The sequence below is a fragment of the Talpa occidentalis genome, unplaced genomic scaffold (genome assembly GCF_014898055.3).
Source record: "Talpa occidentalis isolate TD23 unplaced genomic scaffold, MPIMG_talOcc4v2.1 talOcc4.4, whole genome shotgun sequence".
NCBI lineage: Eukaryota > Metazoa > Chordata > Mammalia > Eulipotyphla > Talpidae > Talpa > Talpa occidentalis.
In genome coordinates this window covers 107,408,790-107,430,832 of record NW_023604295.1, presented here as the reverse complement: position 1 = coordinate 107,430,832, position 22,043 = coordinate 107,408,790, and the positions used below count along the sequence as shown (strand labels likewise).

The window sequence follows — 22,043 nt, the reverse complement described above, 5'->3', positions numbered from 1 at the left end:
CGCAGAGGCCGCGGGCAGCTTCGCAACCCAGCGCTCAACCGCTGCGCCACCGGGGAGGCCCAAACAACTATTTCTAATAATGCTAAATCAAAATTACAAGTAATTTCAAAGTTCTTAAATCCATAATTAAGTCTCACCTTTATTTCTGCTGCTAGTCACTTTGTGTGTTTCTTCCTGACCCCATCTTAACATTCTGCCAGATGGATGTTTTTCAACATATTTGCAGTTGTAATCTACCCTATCTTATAAAGTTTAATTTACTTGTAGAGGAAGAAAAAGCACTTATCCTTAGATTCTTATGATTTTAAAAGGAGATATACTAAAGTGTCACTTCTGTAATTTGGCTTATAAACCAAATTTTAATAATGAATTAAACTCATAGCAACATGATTTAGCACTCATTCCTTTTTTTTTTTTTTAGCACTCATTCCTTTTCTTTCCCTCAACTAGTCTCATTATGAAAACTGTAGGAAACTTTTATGTTTTTGGTATAAGTGTAGGAAAAACCAAAGTTAAGCAGAGAATGGCTAAGCAGAGTTAAAATGAACTCCTAAGTTTCATCACCTGCTTTTTAACACTGTGGTTCCTCTTTCTACTAAAAATTCTTTTCTCAAGGAGAGAAACAGCAAAGTTGGCATGGGTACTAATTACCCTCACCAGCATAGATGTCATGCTTGACAGAACATACTATTTTAGTAGAAGCAATTCCTGAATGAAAAATTTTAAAAAGATATTTTCAAGCTCTTACTGTTACAAAATGAATATATGTAAGGATAAAGATTTTATACTTTCTGGGCTTCCCCGGTGGCGCAGCGGGTTGAGCACAGCGCTGTGAAGCTGTCTGCAGCCTCTGTAGCATCGGTTCGATTTCCAGATAGCTGGGGAGATTCCCACATGGCTTGGCAGACCTCTCTTATCTTGCCCACTGCTCCCCTCAGCAGTGTCTTTGGTCTGTCTGCCTGTTCTGCTCCTGGCTCTGTTCTGGTGAATCCTCTCACCCTCCCATGGCTCTAGCCTGTCCCCCAATTCTTGTACTAATAAAAATAATAAATCTTTAAAAAAAAAGATTTTATACTTTTCTTGCCTGCTTTTGTTGGGATCTAGTGAAACTAGATCTTCTAGTTTCAAGTCACTTCTTTTACCAAAACACAATGACCTCAAAAGATATACATGAGATTATTTTTTTCATTCTGGTGAAAAATAAACTGCAAACTACAAATTAAAAATAATTGTATATCTAAAGAAATAAATATATTTGGGTATTTATTTAAAAATCCTTATTCTTCCAAGCAGCCATGAAAGAACCAATTTCAGTAAACCACCTCAGAGAACACATAATCCTCCTTGCCCGATAGATAATAAGCATTGAATCATATTTTCTTACAGCAATATAATTGACTTATCTATTATAACACAACAAATAACCCCCAAAATGGTGGGTTTTGGGTGGATGTCCTATGTAGTAAGACCCAGGGTGCCTGGATGGCTGATGTCTTGTAGAGGTTGGACTGGGAGCTCAGGAAGCTAGAATAGTTGGGACACCTGGAAGGTCAGTCATTTAGCAACTTAACTGAGATCAGGTGGGTCTTTGGCTACAGGCCCCAGTCCTTCTTCACATGGCTGCTTGGGCTGCCTCATTACATGACAGCTGGGTTCCAAGAAGGAACATTTTGAAAACAAGAAGCCAGCAGCTGCCAGGCCAATTCAGAGGCTAGTCCTGGAACTGGCAATATTAGAATACAATTTCATTTATCCAAACAGTCCTACACTTTGCTCCATCACTGTAAGAAGAGACTAAATAAGAGCATAAATAATGAGAGGCAAAGGTCATTGAGTGGGCTTCAAAGTAACAATCTATCAGATAAGGATTGTTAAATTCTGGTCAAATATATTTAAAGAAGATTTATAATGAAGGAGGGAGTTACTGAGGAATTCTATATTAGAATATGAAAAATGCATATAACTAAAATTTAAAAGTAAACACAAAAAAATTGCACTATTCCTATATATTTTCTGTGTTTCACTGGATGTACTTTTTGGAATCCAAATGAATATTGTATTAATTTCAGACAGCTATTAATTTTTTAATAAATATGCTATTTGAAATAGGTATATATATATTGACATAGACACAGATATAGATAAACATATATCTCAAGAATACATTTCTGAATTCATTTATAAATTACTAATTTGATCAAATCGATTTATTGAATGTGACACTGAGCAAAGTGAAAGACCAAATTCAAAAAAAATTATTTTATATGCTTTGCATATTATGTTAACATACATTTTTTCCAAATACCACCTGGATCTGAGCTTGGAAAATAAGAACAATTTAAGGAGGAAGAAGGAAATATTGGAATACTCGAAAGTGTGTATTCATTCTATTTTTCCCCCCATTCTAAATATATCCAAAAGCTTAAAAAATGTACAAAAAGAATAGGGATCTAGTTTACTGAGGATCTACTAAGTGCTGCAAACTGTACACATTAATAACATTAATTCAAGTGATTTCAAATGCCTTATGGAATGCCTATGGTTATCCCCATTTACCAATGAGTACACTGAAAAAGGTACTAATAATGCCACAGTCACATAATCAGAATGGTGGAAGAACAGAGAACAGAAGTCAATGTGTCTAACTTCAGGGTCTATCTGTTCTTTTATCACAGTTTTTTATGGTATCTTCAATTCTGTGTTACTAAATTCTACATTACTTTAGACTGATTGCTATTAAAAATAATCTTACAATACTTCTTTTTGTTTCCAGTGTCTTATTCATTATTAACTATTTTATGAAGGCAAACATTTACATAGTAGAAATCTGACATTTAATGAAATTCTAGTTAATCCCTCTGAATTTAAATCAATTCTTCAATTACCTGTGCACCTAAATTTGTGGATTCTCACAGACAAGGATATATGTCTAAATACGAATGCTTAAAAATAAAAAGGCCAGTAAAAAAAAGAAAAGACTCACCCCAGGTCAACACCTTGTATCACAACAAAAGTAATCATATATCTTTATAATACATTAGCTTCAATGTACTGGATAATGTCTTAATCATTCTATCAACTCTGAGCTCCTTAAGAAACAATACCATTAAATATATATTTATTTATTTCTCATGACACTTGGAACAGTGATCCATATGATAGATCACTATATATGATATGATATATATGATCTACAGAAGATAGGTATGGAATGTTGGATGAATGAATGAATGGAGCAGAAAGAAGCCTGTAATACCAGAAATTAAATTGGATACTTTATGAAAAACTAAGTACCAACTAAACATTGGTTACTTTCAATATTTGGTGACTTATAATCATAGAAATAATTGGCATGGTATATGAATGTATATGCAAAGATACAGATAATTATTACTTAATAATATGTACAGTAATTACTAACTCCAACCTATACCTTGTTATAAGGATAAATTAGAACATTTATTTTGTAAGGAAATAAAGGCAGCCAGGAAAAGGAATATACAAAGGCACCAAAAAGAACTCTGAAAAGGGGTGAGTGTTGCAATAATGTAGGATGTATTCAGATATTTTCATTCATAGCAAAAAGGCATCCTTAGGAAAATAATACTGAAAAACAGGAGGACACCACATCAAATTTATCACACAAGGCTAGAATACTGGATAATTGTTAATAAAATCTCTAATTTCAAGATGTGTAAGGAAATTAAGGATAACAAATATAAGTTTGAAAATATTGGAATAAGAAGAATTCTAGAAAGGAAACAACCTGTTTTAAGGATTTGGATGCACCTCACTGTAATTCAAAATGAGGAAGTGTGGAATGTGTTGCCTAATCATAATGAAAAAAGGAAAAAAAAGTTCTATGCTCCTGTATTTCTAAAGTGACCCTCATTAGTGTGTGTGTATGACTGTATGAGAAAATTGCAATTTGGAAGAAAATATTACAAAAAAACTTCTGCCTTTGCTATTTAGGTTTTGAAAAAACTGCAAATTTCTAGAGCAGCCAAGTTCCAACATTGATTTAACATGTAAAATAAAAGGCATAATATCATACTATAATAATATAAATGATGTAAAGCCTTACTGTTACCTCACTATTCCCCAAATTCTACAGGTCAAAAAAATCAAATGCCTATGGGAAATAAAGATGTTAACCATTCACATATTACCTAATTAGATAATCATCAGTCATGGTATAGAATTAACAGAGTACTTAAAATTTTACACTGTCACTGTATAATCCCACGTATTTCATAAAACAGACATGCTCAAGTCTAAAACCCTCAAACATTATCTAGGCCAATTCTCCACATACTAGCTAATAGTATAACAAACCTAAAACCGCTATAAATTTGATATTTTCATGGGCATTTTAAACTTATAAACCAGAAATTATAGTAAAAAGAGAAAGGTTAGGATTCATTTAAGCATTAATAAGACATTTAGAAACCCTCTAAAAAAGGATTTGATTCTGCACTGTGGTCTAAAATACAAATTCAATAAATAACATTTTATATACCTGACTAACTTACTATATATATAAACTCTATTAATATACAATCTAAGTTTCTAATACTAAATAAACACATGCAAGTGGTCTAAAAAAACACTAACTATGTATGGCAGAGTTGTATTTTAACAGCTAGGTTTGCTTATACACTTTTTGGACACAAATACAAGAAAACAAACGATATTATCATCTTAACCCAATCTTAATTAGCACCCAGAATAGTCACTGCCTCCTGACTTGACTGCAATTGATACATTTAAGAAGCATTACTTTGTGGCATAAATGAAGGCAATATCTAAATATGAACATTATTCAAACTTATTATAAAATTTTATGTTCATTTTTACATAATGATGGACCATTATGAATAATGTTTTATATTATATGCATAGCACTGAAACCTGTAAATGCTTAATCTAATTTTTTTTCCAGCTAATTTGAGAACACTGATAATCTAAAAAGGTAACAGAGCCCATTTTGGAAAATTACTGCATTGTTCATGTTAAGAATGTTTCACACAGGGCCTCCCCGGTGGCGCAGCGGTTGAGCGCTGGGTTGCGAAGCTGCCTGCAACCTCTGCAGCCGGTTCAATCCCCGGCTGCTCCCCGGCCACCGGAGGAGGGTCCCACATGGCGCGCAGACCTCTCCTGCCGCCCGCTGCTCCCCTCAGCAGTGTCCTTAGGTCCTTCTGCCTGCTCTGCTCCCCGCTCTGGCTCTGGTGAATTCTCTCACCCTCCCGTCTTCTGACTGTACCCAGTGCATGTATAAAACAAACAAACAAACAAATAATAAATAAATAAATAAGACATGCCTCTAGAAAATTAAAAAAAAAAAAAAAAAAAGAATGTTTCACACAGTATTCTGAGACAGGTTCTTTTTTTTTTTTTTTTTTTAAGATTTATTTATTTATGCTCACAAGAGCTGGGGGACAGACCAGAGATGCAGTGGGTGAGAGGATCCATCAGAGACAGAGTGGGAAACAGAACAGGCAGACTGACTAAAACACACTGCTGAGGGGAGCAGCGGGCTGCAGAGGCTGTGGATTGCTTCATAGTGCAGTGCTTAACCCCTTGCGCCACCTTAAAATAAATAATTCTCCCTCACAGTATAATTACTCAAAGGTGAAGTAATAAAATAATACTAGTATTAATATATATTAACAAAAAACATAACCCCCATGAATATATTTTAGTTAACTTTCTAAATGCAGAGAGTACAGTTTTTTTTAATTCAATGTATAAAATTATGCTTATCAGGGGACATATTCATATCCTAAGCTTCTGCAACATGCAAAGTGCTAGGCTTGATCCTGTGCAAAATGAGAGCGAAAAGCTGAGTAGAAGAAAGACATGTGTTAATAACTATGTAATTCAAGAACTATGTGGTAAATGCCAGAGAGTAACGCAAAAAAAGGAATCATGAGAATTTAGGTGAGAAATACATAGGTTCCAGTAAAGGAATAAGGAAAACGTTATCCTCCCTTGGGGAGAAAGAAAAATAAAGGAGATCTATAAATATGTGTAGGGGATACAGCAAAAAGAAGAAAGCAACAAATTGCTAAGTATCAGTGCTCACACGCCTTTATTATTAGGACTCACTGAACTAGAAATAAGGGTAAGGCAGGGATTGAAATCAAATCCAGCTATAATAATTTCACTAAATTGTGCAATAATAAAATGACTAAGGAAAATGAAAGAAGGCAAAGCTAAAGAACTCTGTATAAAGATATATATGCACTTACCACAGTTAACAAGGCCCTTTTCTACCCAGTGATGAAAGTCACTTTATCTATTGAGAGGATCCAAACAAAATCTGGAGCTCAAAGTATAAACAAGTATGCTAAAATCCCCAGAGCAACTTGGAAATTGAAGGGGAAAATGAACAGTTATCACTTTAAAATATCACCCGAAATCATTAGTAGTACTGAGTAAATGTTTGCTATTTTATAGCTTGATAGACATAAAAGTAAAAGCCTCACTCCAAATTATCCAGAGAAAATGAACACTCAGGTCATGTGAAACAAAACACAAGCTCCGCACAATTACAAATAATACATATTTTTAGGGACTCAACTCCTTGTTATTATTATATGGACTTCATTAGAAATTGAAAAAGTGTGAAGGTAGTCAAGGCAAACAATAATTTTGATCTTTAAAATTATTATTCCTAGAAAAGTGAGTTTTTAAAAGAAAAGTTTATTATTTCTAAAGGGTATCATCCATCTTGACATTTTCCACAACATGTTTTCACACTATAAATAATTTCAAAGGAATTCATTTTTTAAATATTAGGCACAAGATAATTTTCCTCTATATCAGAGTATAACTTTAAAAATATTTTAGGTTTTTAAAAACATAAAAATTTCTCAGTGAAAAAAGACTACAGTACGAAGTGCTTTGTTTAGCAACATCTATTAGGTAAATCACTATAAAACTTTGCAGCCAATTACAAAGGCTGTAAAGGGTTATATTTCAGTCTATATTCGATGAGAATATAAAGCAGAGAAGGAAGCTGCCTGCTGTACATCTTATATGGGAATTTACATTTATGACAACCATGTATTAATGAAGAAAATTTCCTCTGCTTTAATCTATTTTTCCACAATTTACCTCATTAAAAACTTAGCCAACAAAAACAATTAAACAAAAAGCAGGGCTGTTATACAGACCTAAAAGAAATTATTAGCAGCATTTTTTCAGTTTTAAATGTAAAAAGTGTTGGTGTCTAGGAAGCAAATCTTCTTCCACCAAATAATAAATAAAAAATACAAAGATTCTAACAAAAGATAGTAAGACATAAACAAATACTTCCAATTTCTATGATTGTAAACAGAAACATAATATATGCCGTTATAATTTTAACCATCAACAAAACGAAGTTTCAGTTAACAACTTTTAGTGTCTGATATTTAAGAGAAAAAGGCTTAAGATCCATGTTTCATCAGCTCTATGAATATGTCACAACTGCCAATACATATACAGGGAGCATTTCATTTTACCGTGAAAAGATGCAAGCAAAAATAAAGCCATATATATACATGTGAATGCTCGTGTGTATATATGCCAACTTCAAAAATGTCAACCACAAAGCTAAGAGAAATTATTGAAGGGGGATATTATATTTTAAATAACTTACCTTTCGCCCATCACTTGCATGGCAGTTCACATTTAGAGGAGTCAGTAAAGCCATTAGTTTTTCTTCATTACCACTCCTATAAAAAGGTAGTAAGTCAATTTCTATAAAATTATAGAGTTGTTTATGAATGTTTATGAATATTTTTCACAAGAGTGGAAAATAATATGGATTTGTTTTGATTTCTTTTATATGGTTCACAATGAATCTCTTTTGTTATATTCAATTCAATTAATATATTTCCTACTTAATTCCTGTTAATGATTATATAGTGGTACATGCTGGATAATATAGCTTTCTACATTTTCATTTATGTTTATGTGCATGAAGTCACCTTCTTAATTACAAACAAACTTTATTCTGATAAGTGATCTAAAACACTTGAGTTAAAAAACATACAAAATGCTAATCAATTAAATTATAAATGACCAAGAACAAAAGAAAATGGATGGGATTTTTAACATTTACTTTATACCCTTCACTCAAGCTTTGTTAGAAAAATTTTCAGAGATAAACAGACAGAGGAATTTAAATACTCCAATAGTATCATTTGAAAAGCTGGGCAACTAAGGTTTGCAGGTACCAAATAAGAAATGTACCAAATAAAATTAACCTTATAATCATCACCATATGAAAGACTATCGTTTAATACACTGATCATGACAAATAAAGTATACAAAGATTGAATATAAAATCTTCTTCACATTATAACAAAATCCAAGCAAGACAATAACATGCTATAATTTTACAGTCTTCCACCTGCCCTCCCCCTTTCTCCCTTAAATGCATTATACTCACTTAAAATGAATGGAATCACTTACCTAGCAGCTTCTAGGAGTTCGTCTTTCTTGTATTCACCTAGATGATTGCAAAATATCATGCTGTTAGCATTTGGCAGAAGACAGATTAAGAAATGCAGTAGGCAGCAAATACAGAATTAAATAGAGAAGAACAGAAAAAGAGAGTCCACACCCCGCTGGGTGATGGAGCCGTGACGTTAGCCAGCTTGTGAAGGCAGCATCACCAGTGCCTTGGAGACGGGCAGCAAATTGACGCAGCTTCTTGTCCAATCCTCAGATGAAATAGCTTTCTTCAGACAACCAATGAATGCTAAATCTCATGTCCAGAAACACATTCCCTCTGATAACAGCATGCCAGCTGAAGACAATGTCCCCTCCCCCCTTTTCTATTCAGACTGTCACAGTATACTTGTGAAGCATAATACATTCTGAGACAAAAGCAAAATAATGTAGCTCTTTAAAGGTACAAATTACTGGTCTTCAAAAAACTCAGTTTTATTTGTACTGACATGGAAAGTTAAAAAAACATTAATTATCATTGCTAAGCTTTATAGCGGTAGAAAAACAATATCAGAATCATGAAGCCTTTGCCTCAATAGGGTAGGTCTGTAGACAAGAAATACGTGAACTACGTACCAAATGCTAGTATCCTCTTGGAGGCAGCGCTCCAAACACCAAGACTGCGAATACAGTCTTAAACGACAATAATATTTTAAGATGCTGCAATCTTTACATTTATACCAATTCAATTACCAACTTTAAGGAAAAAATGTCTTAAAAATATTTTTTAAAAGGAGGCTGGAGCCTGAGAATGAGCAGATCTACAACTATTGAGACATGGATTTTTTTTCTTCATTCTATTTTTTTTATATATATATTAGGCTGAAAGGAGATTTATAATTTAAAATCTTCAGTCCAATTTCAAGACCTAACAAGCAAGTTCTTTTGCAAGCTCAAATGAAGAACAAGGAATTTTAATAATAAAGTATTTCTTCTTTCAAAAAATAAAAAGAACAGCCAGGACTATGATTCAGCTATATCAAAATGCTATATCATTAGAGAAATAATTATACAAAATGTCCAAGTAAATAAAATTAGGTGAAAGGAAATATCAAGTATACATGTAAGAAGAAAATTTTAGATGAAGTGAAAATGTTATAATTCTGTTAAGAAATATCTTAAATTATTTTTTAAAATCTCATTTGTAAATATGTATTTTCAAAAACATTCGCTTTCTGTTTTGTTACAGAATGCAGATGCAAATACAATAAAGACACCTCAGGGCCACCAGCACATGATTAAATTCTATAACCCATCATTAGCAAATATTCCCTTAGTTTAAATTCTGTTGTGCTTATCAGATTAAGGTTACATTAAAATTTAGAAACTAAACATATTTTCGAAAAAAGAAAAAGTTGTGAACTATTCTCTCTTAAGGCAATTTTATATGCCAATAAAGTCACAGGTTCAATGGCACATATCAGTAAGTAAAAGGTACAATTTCATGATTATGAGTTGGTCTTTCCAATTCCCAGGTATCATATTTCAGATTATTTCACTAACAGTTTAAGATGCATAGTGTTATGTCCCATAGCCAATAAGGTTCTTGCCTTCCAGAGCCAAAGAACCACCTTCCCAAAAATTTTAGTTGGCAACAGGAAAGTCAATTTAAAAGGCTTCAAGTGAGGAAAATGGTATACCCCACACTCTCAAAAGAGCACAAATTAAACCATTTATGGAATTATCTGTAAAAGTCATTCGGTCAATCAGCAAACATTTATTTGAAAGGCATAAATGCTGGGTTTAATACCAAACGACACGTCTATCATTTCTGAACTTAAAGAACATTAGTCTATTAAACAGGACAGACAAGGAAGGAAATGAGAGTACGAAAAGAGCCTGACGAGACGCTATAGAGCACTTGCAGGCTAGTCTAAGTGGGACCAGCAGGGTAATTCTGGTTCAAGGATGGTCCTGAAGAGGGGAAACTTGTGTAGAATCTTGCAGGAAGAACAGGTGGTGCTCAAGTGAAGAAGAGAGGGAAAGGGCTGCAACCAAAGTGATGCGAGAAGGGAAAGGTCGCTCTAAACCTGACGCAGAGGACACTGGAAGGGGCAGAGGAGAAACAGAAAAATTATGAATGGCTCTTGTGCTAAGAAGTTTGAAGTTTATCTTGAAAACAAGGAGGAAATATTGAAAAATTTTAACAAGGGGAGTGCAAAGCATATTTAAAGATCTGTAAGTTTTGTAATTATATACAATTTTCTATACCCCACTCCAGTGACCTTCTGTTGGGGTGTAAAGTAGTTAAAGTGGGGAGGGGAGACAGGTGAATTCTGATATAATTTATATGCTGGAGTAAATACAAATTTCCTGATACACAGTAAAAATATGTTAAAATTGTGAACTGCAAGTAGCTACTATTGAAATCATGAAACATGACTCTAATAAACTTAGGGTGATAAAACTACAAAGTATTAGGGATCTTCAAAGTTTCAACCAGTATACCTACATAAATTTCTCAGTGAGCATAGCTTATTGAAGCTTTCTCCATAAGGCACACTGTTGCAAAAATGTTATTCCCACCTGGATAAACTGGTAATAAACATAAATGCACCAACAGATTGAGTCATAGATATTACAAAATGACTTTCTACTCTTACTTTTAAGAGCACCTAGTACTTTTAATCAGCTTTTCTGCAATACATTCTAACATCCACTGTTTGGTGCCAAAGGACTATAATCCATAAACAGGGAAGCTATTTTTTCAACTGCAACATTGCCGGAACAACTAACATAATGAATTTAGAGTTCCTCACACACTCTGACAACAAATCTGAGCTACTTACTTAACAGCCAAAATACCAGATCTGTTTCATTTGAGCTGAGAATCGGAAAATATTCTGGCTGAGACGATGGGGCTCTATGGAGCACTTATATACTTTAATAACACCCAGATAAAGGCTAGCAATACATCAACCAGAAAAGAAACTAGGCAATTATAGTCAAGATAATAGCAGCCAGGAATGGAGAAAATAGATGACTTAAATAGTTTTCTTTGATTAGAATAAAACAAGTGGGATGAATAAAATAAGCAAATCACAAAGTTACTTCCTAAAGTCTGAACTGTTTTTATTAGTAAACTAATGATAGAGGGTGGGTGTGTGTGTGTGTGTGTGTGTGTGTGTAGAACGAGAGAGAAAGAGGGAGGGAGATGGAGAGAAAGAATAAAAGTACCTTTCTATTTCTCTTGAGGTAGTCAGAAACAACTCTGCTTTTACCTAGTGTAAAAACAAAATCAGCTTTTTCTGAATAAAAATGAAGAAAACCTACATCAATAAAGAAAAGTCATAATATTGACATCTTAATTTCAACATTGGGACTTTTGCCCCTCTCTTCAGCAACTGACAGAATCAAAGTACACTAGGTTTTGTTGAGAAGGAGTAGCACAGAAAGATTATGAACATAGAACAACAAATTCTTAAAGCAGTAAGGGACCAAAAGAGAATACTGATCTTTCTTTTCTTAACATGAAAGCATGCATAATACACACTGATAGGTAACATCTCTTGTTATATATATGTATCTGCAATGAGGGGGGTATAATTTAAAAGTCACCCTTCTTCCGTCTCGTTACGCCTAACTTGAGAATCTTCTAAGGGATCATCCGCAACATATTCATTTCCAGTTAATGAAATTGTCACCAAGAAAGTTAAATGAGTTTTCTTATGTTTCACTCGTAGTAAATCTGTCAGGCTGTATCTAAACTAAGCTAATATGTGAGCATGAACTAGTCAAACCTGAGCTTTGGAAGAAGCAATAAAAGCAAAAGAAAAAAAAAACAACAGCAATAAAATAACTTTTAAAACAATAACAAGCTGTAAACAGGTTAAACTGTTAAAGATTTCTTCTTGAAACTTTTTGTTAAAAATGTAAATATTAACATCTGGATCATAAATATAGAAATACATACTGACCAAAAAATGATTGCATCCTGAGATACATTCTTTAAAGCATAATATCAAAAGTTAAGAGGTATTCTTAAAGGACATTACTAATCAACGTTAACCAGTGTTAACCAATTCTGCAAAAGTTTGCCTGTACTTTAAAAAAGCCATTTGGATTATGCTGCAGAGAAGATTCTGAAGTGTGTGTGTGTGTGTGTGTGTGTGTGTAGTGGGCAAGGGAGGGGACGGAAGGGAGGAGGGGAGGGGAGGGAAGGAAGGACGGAATTTCTCATTCTAAGCATGGCAGATTATGACACCATGTACTGAGTCAGTGTCCTTGGAATGCCCACAGTTATTTAAACCATCAGCTGTCTCTGCTAATGTTGGTGAAGCTGGGAGAAGTGGGATATTGATTATTTACTATCACAATGTTGGTCCCCAAAAAGCAGCTCAGAAAAGTAAAATCCTTATTTGATTTAAAACAGCATGGCCAATAGTTTTATATTCTTTGTTCTACACCAGTGAACGTTTTTCTGTGGTTATCAATCTATAATTTCTTATTTGCAAATCTCAAATCCAAAAATTCTAAAAACTCATTTGGCAGCAAAACCTAACCCATTCAGTATACACAGATATCATGTTTCACTGCAAAAACATTAAGGTTTGATTACAGAGTATAGCTTTAGACTTGACTTCATAAAATCTGCGAATTTTGACAAAATTTTGTCCACTATCTCAAGATAATGAACATATTTATCATCCAAAAGATTTCTATGTATCTCTCTACAATCAACCACACATTCCACCCCATTCATGACAGCCAGTGATCTGAGTTCAGTCCATACAGGGTAACTGCTTATAAAATGTCATATAAATGAAATTATAGAAATGCAAGCTTCCTTTATTTACTAAAATGCTCCTGACATTCACACATATTATTAGTTATATCAGTATTTGTCCCTTCTGATTGTTAAATGGCATTCTATTATGTGAATGCGCCTAAATTTGCTTCACCTTTCACTAGCAGATAAACATGAGTTGTTACAGGCACTTGGTGTTATGACTAAAGCTACTATAAAAACGCAGCAAGAATTTTGTATGGACATATATATTCATTTCCCTTGGGTAAAAACGTAGGAGTGGGGGGTGCAGGGTTGTATAGTGAGTGTACATTTAACTTTATAAGAAACTGCCAAACTATGTTTTTTAAAATTTAAAGAACTGGGGCCTCCTGGGGCCCCAGGCAGGGGTTAAAGTCTCAGCGTGATCAAGCTATTGTCATCCACTGCAGCATGAGTTCGATCTCTGGCCAGGGAGCTAATCCATACTGTGCAGCAGACCTCTCTTGACTTGCCAGCTACTTCTCTCAGCATTGTATTTCAGTGGATAGCCTGTTCTGCTCCCCACTATGTCTCTGGTGAGTTCTCTCAGTACCACCCCCAATCCCCTGTACCTCTGGCCTATACCTCAGTTCTTGTATACACAAATAAAAATTAATCTTAAAAAACAAAATAAATAAAATATAAAAAAACTCAATTCTGGAATTCAGGACATGTCATCTACAGAAAGAATACAGAAGAGAAAAAAATTGGCTAACGAGAAGTATGATAGTACCACCACAACCTCACAGTCAGAATTCCAACCTTATTCACCTAAAATGAACTAATTTGCAAACCTTTTATTTCATTTTTGTTTGGTCTTTCATATTATTTTTTAAATGGGAAGTATACAAATTAGATCCCTTTATTCAAGAAACTATTTTGTTTTAGAACTATGAGAACTCAGCAATCTTAGAACTATGAGAACATATGAAAATAGTATATTTTGATTTATAGGAATCATACTATTATCTGTGAAAAGAAAATTACTTTCCTGCAGTCCTTGCTCTTATCAGGATGCTTGGATCCTCAATGCATCAGCCTGATGAGGGCCCAGAGTTTTGTGAGACACCTATTTGGGGACTGTCAGACCTCTGAATGTTTTAACAAGTATAAGGAACTAAGGAAATGAAAGCTAGGGTAAAAGTATATGTGATTACTTTTCAAATGTTGTAAGGACTGTCTTATCTTTGCATATTGTGTCCACAGTTTACAAAGTCTCTGAAAGGTATAGTAACTTTGTAATTCTGTTTTTCTCAAGAAGCACCAATTGTGATGTATAGCTGCTGAGGCTTATACTTTCCCAAAAGTATCACTATGTCTATTAGTTAATTAACTTTAGTGACGTCTGATTAATGGGACTATATATATAATCTTCCTTATCCAAACCCTCATAAAAAAAAAACCTTCATTTATTATTTTTCCTTTGATAACATTTATTCATTTAACAAATATATATTCACTATCTACAAGATAAAAAACATATATAGCTACTACTAGCTACATACAAATGTACCACACTGAATTTTGAATCAGTAGGAGAAAAGAGTGGTGGAATTTAAGCTAGTACATTAAGATTGGTGCCAAATCCACAGAATAGCTTATTCATCTAGCAGGTTGCAGTGCACAACAGATGCTGATGGGAGGGTATCATCTATGTGAACATTCTCACTCAGTCAGCTGTGTTAAGGAAAAGTGGTTGAGGGCCACTTTCATTAGATAAAAGTAGTAAGTTTCATTAAAGCTTTTCCTTAATAACCATTGACAGAGAGAGAGAGACAGAGAGAGAGAGGGAGGGAGGGAGGGAAGGAGGGAGAGGGAGAGGGAGAGTGAGACTGTGCGTACAAAACGAAAGGTTTAGATTAGGGAGATGATAATTGCTAAACTTTTTTGATCTATATCACTTTTAAGAGCTAATGAAAGCAACCTGAAACCCTGTTCCTGGGGATTTGAATATAAACTCAAATTTGCACCTACAGTTTGAGTTTTACAGACTTGTTGGATTAAGAATCTGATTTACAAAAACAATTATTATGATTCAGTTAAGACCCAGAATAGGTAAATAACTTGCCTAAAAATTTAAAACTATATAGTGGCAAAGCGAGGAATAGAACCTATACCATTTGGTAGTATCTTCTGTTGGAATGCTATAAAGGAATTTCATGAAGTCATACATAGGCTTGGCCATACATTTTCTGGAAAAATTATATATACTAAGTAGAGGTGGAATAGAGGTTGGGTAATTATTAATACAAGCAAAGAAAATGCAAGCTGTATTTGTATTGAAAGTGAGTGACACTGAGTTTATGTTGGGAAGATGAAGTGGAATGGGGGGCACTGAATAATTAAAAATTCAATTTGATCCATATATGAAAATATCTTGAATTGTAGAGTTGAACATGACTTTGAAAGGGAGGGATACATGGAGTCTTTTTTTTTTTTTAAGCAGAAAAGCTATTTAAAATTGAACTTAACTTGGAACTCAATGAGTTAAGATCTGGAGACACTGAAGATTAGTTACATGGCTAAGATAGGATGATGGTAAGACAAAAATTATATAAATAGTGGCATTAAGGATGGAAAGAATGTCAAGAAAAGAGAAGGCATTGCATGGATCACAATGTAACAGAACTCATAATTTGATGTCTAGCTTTTTGTGTAACAAGGGATATCATGTTTACTAAGTATAAGCATACTAATAAAATGGAAAATATTTATGTCTCTTTCTTAGATTAATACTTTGTCCAAAACTCTTTCTGAATATAATCACAGCAGCATGATTCAGCATATATTTAATGGACACATAACCAGAGTGACTTCACATACCAAGAAATGCCCATTAGGTTAGAATAATTCATTTAAGTAATATAGTTAGTTTATTTAACTATTAATTTAGCTGCTTAAATTGAACAATCTTTGATTCTTGCATAGCCAATTTCAAGACAGATGTTGACAGTTTACAGTTTAGCTAGCAGGCATTCCAGACAGTCTAGAGAAAACATTCTCCCAGAGAAATTTTGGAAAATATGGTATCTAAGACTGTAAAAAGAGATATAACCAGTTTGTTCTTTTCCTGAGCATAACTTTAGTTTCAAATAAAGACTCCAATACAATTGATTATTTCCTTAATTCACTTAACAATTTTCTTCTTATAAAGTTAATACAATGGCTATTGTAATATAATTGCTTTGGTTATAATTTTCTTCCTATACTTTTACCTACTTTATTTTGTTCAGTTGAGAAGTAGATATATGAGGATGTTTATTATTATTGAAGAAAATGATAGAGGAAAGATTTTAAAGCTGAGGAAATGAAGAGGACACACTGGCCTTTTTCTTGAAAAATTAATGTGTATTTTGTTTGGGGGAATTGTCTCTAGTGTCTAAATGTGAGTCAGGGACACATTTATATTTGAAATAGCAACCAGGAAAAATGGATATAGGATATGTTCAAATTTAGATAATCTCAGAGCTATCTTATTGGGATACATTCTCCTAGATGTCAAGACATGAAGCCACTGTACATTTTATTGGCAACTGTACATTTTACTTTTCTTATCTGGAATATAGTTGACCGTATCCCTTAGTAAAGTTTTATTGCCTAGTTGCCTCTTCTGTTAAGTACCTAGTAAGACAGGGCAGTAAAATTTCTATCAGAAACATGTAGGAGACAATCATATGAATCATGCAGAAATCTGAGTCATCACTCCTTATCTTTTACATGTGCTGATATAAATGCCTGTCTAGCTATTACTTCTCAGAGGACAGAAATTATTGTGTAATTTCAGGACTTAGTATCTTTGTGATAGATGATTGCTCAGTTTTCTTTTCCCTCTTATTTTGTACATAACTTCTTACTAATCTGTGATATATATTACTTCATGCAGACAACCCTGACATGATTTTCAGAGATTAATTTTCAGAAGCTAAAATCTGTTTTTTCCAGCATTTGCATTATCCATAACTTTCCTGTAGATTTTTTGTTAAAAAAATGTTTCCCACCATTTCTAAACATAGATGAGCAAAACCCAAAAAGAATAAACAAGTACTACATACAAATGTTCCCTGAATAAGAGCTCAAATTTGTATAGTGGTTTAAAAAAATTCTTTTTGAGATAATGATTTTTAATGTAAACACAATATTTTACATCAAGTATTAAGACATTTCTGAAGGAAAAGTATTTTTGAGTATTTTGGTATTCTCTTTGATAGACTTGTTTTCCCCTTACAAGTTATCAACCACTTTCATATAAGACTTACCATTTAGTCTTTATACTCATAAGCTTCTACCATAAAAATGAATTGTCTAGGAACACTCAAGCACTAGATAACTACAGATAGTCAAATTTTCAACATCGCTGCTAATTTAGCATTTTAATTTCTGTGCTCTTGGTGAAATTTCTTGCTGAAATATATTACACTCATTTCTGTGCATGCAAAAGGATTATTCCAAACCTAATTTAACCTTTCTTGACAATCCAGAGGCAGTTATTATGACCTTCCACCAGACTATGCGTTAAGTTAACAAAGCAATTGCTATTTGGGTCTATTGAGATGAACAGGCTCTAGAATGTTATGCATTTTCATTATTTATCTCTTCTCCTCTGTGTTAATGAATCTTTTAAAGTATTTCATTTTAATTTAGTGTCTAAAGATGCTGTCTAGTAGGAATCAAAACATAAATGCAGACAGATATTAGTCTTTGGGAAGAAGGGGAGGGGACAAAAAAAAAGAACAGAGTAGTTCCAAGCAAAGGAAGAGAGCAGAAGGGGAAAGGAATGGGAGCAAGAAAAAGAAAACAGAGAATACTAGGCAGAGACGTACTCTCAGAGAGTGGGGTAAAAAAAAATTGGGGCAGGGGATAGAGAAACAGAGCAAGTCACATAGCTGATATAGTTTGAATCTCTGGATCCAGCAGTCCCTGAAGTCAAATCTATCTTTACCTTTATGTGGTTAGTACTCTAACCAACAAATTCTTGTCAGTCAAATGTAAGTACTCTGATTCATGTTTACAATGCTCTTTCTTCTCTTCCCTTTAACTTCTTCCCAATTCATCTTTAAAAAAACCAAACAGGCAGATTCAAATCAAACTTCAGGGTTCAAGTTTCCAACCTACTTTTTTAAATACATGACCTGAGCTAGATTCCAAATAATTTAATATTGATATGGCTTAATTCAAGTTTGTTTCATATTGTCTTTTTAATAACACATTTATTTAAATTTTATCCATAAAGCCCTCTGAAATGCATGTTGTAAAAGTAACCCACTCAGAAATCATTTTCTAGAGCTTATATATTTTTCTTTGATTCAAGAATAAAGTATCCTGGCAAAATCATTTGTTTTTGGGACTTTTACATTATGTCTTTGATTTTAGGGAAGACAAGTTAATGATTCTCTTCCAGGGTTACACACGTTTATTAAGAACCAAAAATAACACCAAACAATAAAAGGAGAGGCTAAAAAGTTGTTAATGGTCAGGATGGTGCGTTACTGCTGTCTTTAACCTTTCTCCTTCCTCTAATTTTATGACTCATGATAAAGGTGGGTGTTATGTGCACCTGTCCAATGGAAATGAATGAAATCTTCTACCCTATGTTGTTTGGTGAGTCAGTGCCTTAGTCTGGCTTGGGAATTTCTGGTAAATCATAATATGGAACATCACATTTCGGCTCAGACATTTTGAATGAATCTCGCTCTGCTCCCCAGCCATGTGAATTTGACCAAATCATTTATTCTTCCTGAGTTTCATGATTCTCACTGTTGAAAGAGAAAGATAATATTTATGGACTACTCTGAGTATTAGGGATAATATAAAAAAATGCTTGATGATGCTTTTCAAATTTGATTTACTAACAATTACTTACTATTTCTCTCTGTAAATCTCTGAGGAAATAAGACCTCCTCTTCATTAACATCAGTGAAGGAATTTTGATTAAAAAGAATATTTGAGAGGTCTGAGAAAACAGGTTTCTCTCTACCTCACTAACTTTCTCTATAATAAAGTGACATAAGTGACTTTTATTTAAATGAACAGGGTATTTCATCTTATAGTCCAAAAATTTGTGCTAGGACTCTGTAAAACTATAATCACAATATGAGAAGGAAATTGTATACTACATCAATAAAACTGGCAAAAATAAGAGGGCTTTAAAGAATTTCCAAGAAAAAAATGAAAGCTATTTCAGCAGAAGATAATTAGAAAAACCATGCAGATGAGCTTTCCTTCTTCACACCAAAACAGATAAACCTTATTGAGAGGAACAGAACCTCACAAAAAGTAAATCTCTAATTCCTCATTAGAGAGAAAACTTCATTCTTAAGAAAGGTATATGTATCAGGAATAAGTTCCTACCATAGAGAAATTTGTCATTTCTTAATACCCTAATTGGTGACCTACTGACCCCTAGCAGTATCAAGTATATTCATGTGTCAATAATGAATAAGCCACAATGAAAAATATGAATGTTTATGTTATATATTTTGCTTTATATTTTTAAATTTTAACTTTAGATTTACTTTAAATTATATATAACAATCTCATGAAATGTTAATTGACTTTGGAAAGCTGTGTAAAGATTCCTCAACCTGCTAAAGATGGATTTATGGAGAGAAATAATAAGTAATTGTTAGTAAATCAAATTTGAAAAGCTTTAAATTTGAAAAGCATCATCAAGCATTTTTTTATATTATCCCTAGTAAGTACAATATTTATACATTCCATATGATCCATCAATTCCACTTCGAGGTATTTACCCAAAGGACACAGAAACATTAATTCAAAAGGGCACCTGCACCCTTATGTTAATAGCAGCACTATTTACAATAGCTAAGCTATGGAAACAACCCAAATGCCCAAAAATAGATGACTGGATCAAGAAGATGTGGTACATATACACAATGGAATATTACTCAGCAATCAAAAAAGATAAACTCATGCCATTTGCAGCAACATGGATGGAGCTGGAAGGGATCATGCTCAGAGAAATAAGCCAGAAAGAAAAAGATTTTGGCATATTTTTATCTACCCACTAAAAATGCTACCAAGAACATGAATGTTCAAATATCTCTTTGAATCTCTGCTTTCAATTCTTTTGAGTATATACCTAGAAGTTGAACTGCTGGGTAATATAGTAATTCTTTTTTAATTTTTGTGGAAATTCTATACAATTTGCCATCACGGCCACATCATTTACATTCCCACCAACAGGGCATGAGAATTCTACTTTCTGTACATCCTCACAAATATTTTAATAGTAACTATTCAAATGGATTTAAAGTGCTATCACTCCAAATTTCCTTTATACTTCTTTTCAAGACCAAGTTTAATGAATAAAAGTTTTTTTGTTTTTTTTTTTGGTGGGACTCTCGCTGGTGGCCGGGGATCGAACTGGCACTGCAGAGGCTGCGGGCAGCCTCGCAACCCAGTGTTCAACCACTGCGCCACCAGGGGAGGCCCTGAATAAATTTTTAAATAAAAACTGACATCCCAAAATTCTATAAAAGACTCTGCATTAAATACAAACTTATCTTAATAATTTCTCATATTGGGCCTCCCCAATGGCACAGCGGTGGCACCTGGTGGCGCAGCGGTTGAGCACTGGGCTGCGAAGCTGTCCGCAGCACTGCAGCGCCGGTTCGATCCCCAGCCACCAGCGAGGATCACACATGGCACGACAGACCTCTCCTGCCGTGCCCGCTGCTCCCGTCAGCAGTGTATTTCATCAGTCTGCCTGTTCTGTTCCCCACTCTGGCTCTGGTGAATTCTCTCACCCTCCTGCACTTCTGCTGTACCCAGAGCTTGCATAAATATGTAAACAAATCTTGAAAAAAAAATTTAATGTTGAAAAAAATAATTTCTCATATTATGTTTAATAGTAAAGCAGATTTGGGGGCTCAGTTGATGTGATTTCTTTTCACTACTTATAAAGTACAAAATAAATTAGATAAAATACTACTCTTTTCTTGTTATGGGAGTATATCATAATCAGTTAATGACAATAAGGCATAAAGAAGTACAATACTTATACATTTCTACTTAGGCTGTTACTGTGATAGTATCCTCCCCAAAATGTAAAACAATGAATTTTCTATATTTTCATTTGAGTTCACAAGAAATTTCATGAGATATTACATTTATTTAGTCATATTTTCTTTGTAGTATATTAAGGTTTATATACTAGAAAGGGGTAATACATTTTTACCAACAGTTACTATTATTCATTTAAAATAGGGAATTAAGGTTATCTCCAGAAAAGACTGAGAAATTAGAGAAACAAAAAGGGAGGGAGAGGAGAACAGACTATGATGGAGAAATAAGGGTACCTTGGTGGTGGTCATAGTGAAGTAACATAAAATGGAAGAAGTATGAACTTATACCCCTAAAGGATATACAATATTATAAACCAACACTACAGCAATAAAAAAAAAAATACTGTTTAAAAAGAAAGAAAAAGAAAAAATGGCATTCAATGTTCTTAAGTACACTGATTGTTAATTCAGGACAATATTAAGTTTTATTTTATATAAAAATAATAGTCTGATAAATTATAGCTAGACAGTTCATCACTGGCTATGTTTACGAAGGGTGACATTATTCTGGTCCTTCTGTTGCCATCACAAGTTATTTGCCCTCAGCTGAAATAGCATATAATCACAAACAAAATTTAAACTATGTGGAAATCTTAGTGTTACAAAAGTAGATAATGCTCTAAATAAATTTGCATTTCTAATTTGTAGTTATGTAATAACAGTCATACACTTTAGAGAAAGCTATGTTA

At 33.6% G+C, this 22,043-nt stretch overlaps 1 protein-coding gene across 1 annotated transcript in view; it reads right to left on the bottom strand.

Moving 5' to 3' along the window:
* TNKS (tankyrase) overlaps nucleotides 1-22,043 on the bottom strand; it is a 158,939-nt gene that overhangs the window by 72,773 nt on the left and 64,123 nt on the right. Inside the window, exons 4-5 of the mRNA XM_037525996.2 lie at nucleotides 8,464-8,500; nucleotides 7,646-7,721 (exon numbers count right to left, since the gene is read on the bottom strand). Coding sequence (XP_037381893.1) covers nucleotides 7,646-7,721; nucleotides 8,464-8,500 — 113 coding nt within the window. The remainder of the gene's footprint in view (nucleotides 1-7,645; nucleotides 7,722-8,463; nucleotides 8,501-22,043) is intronic.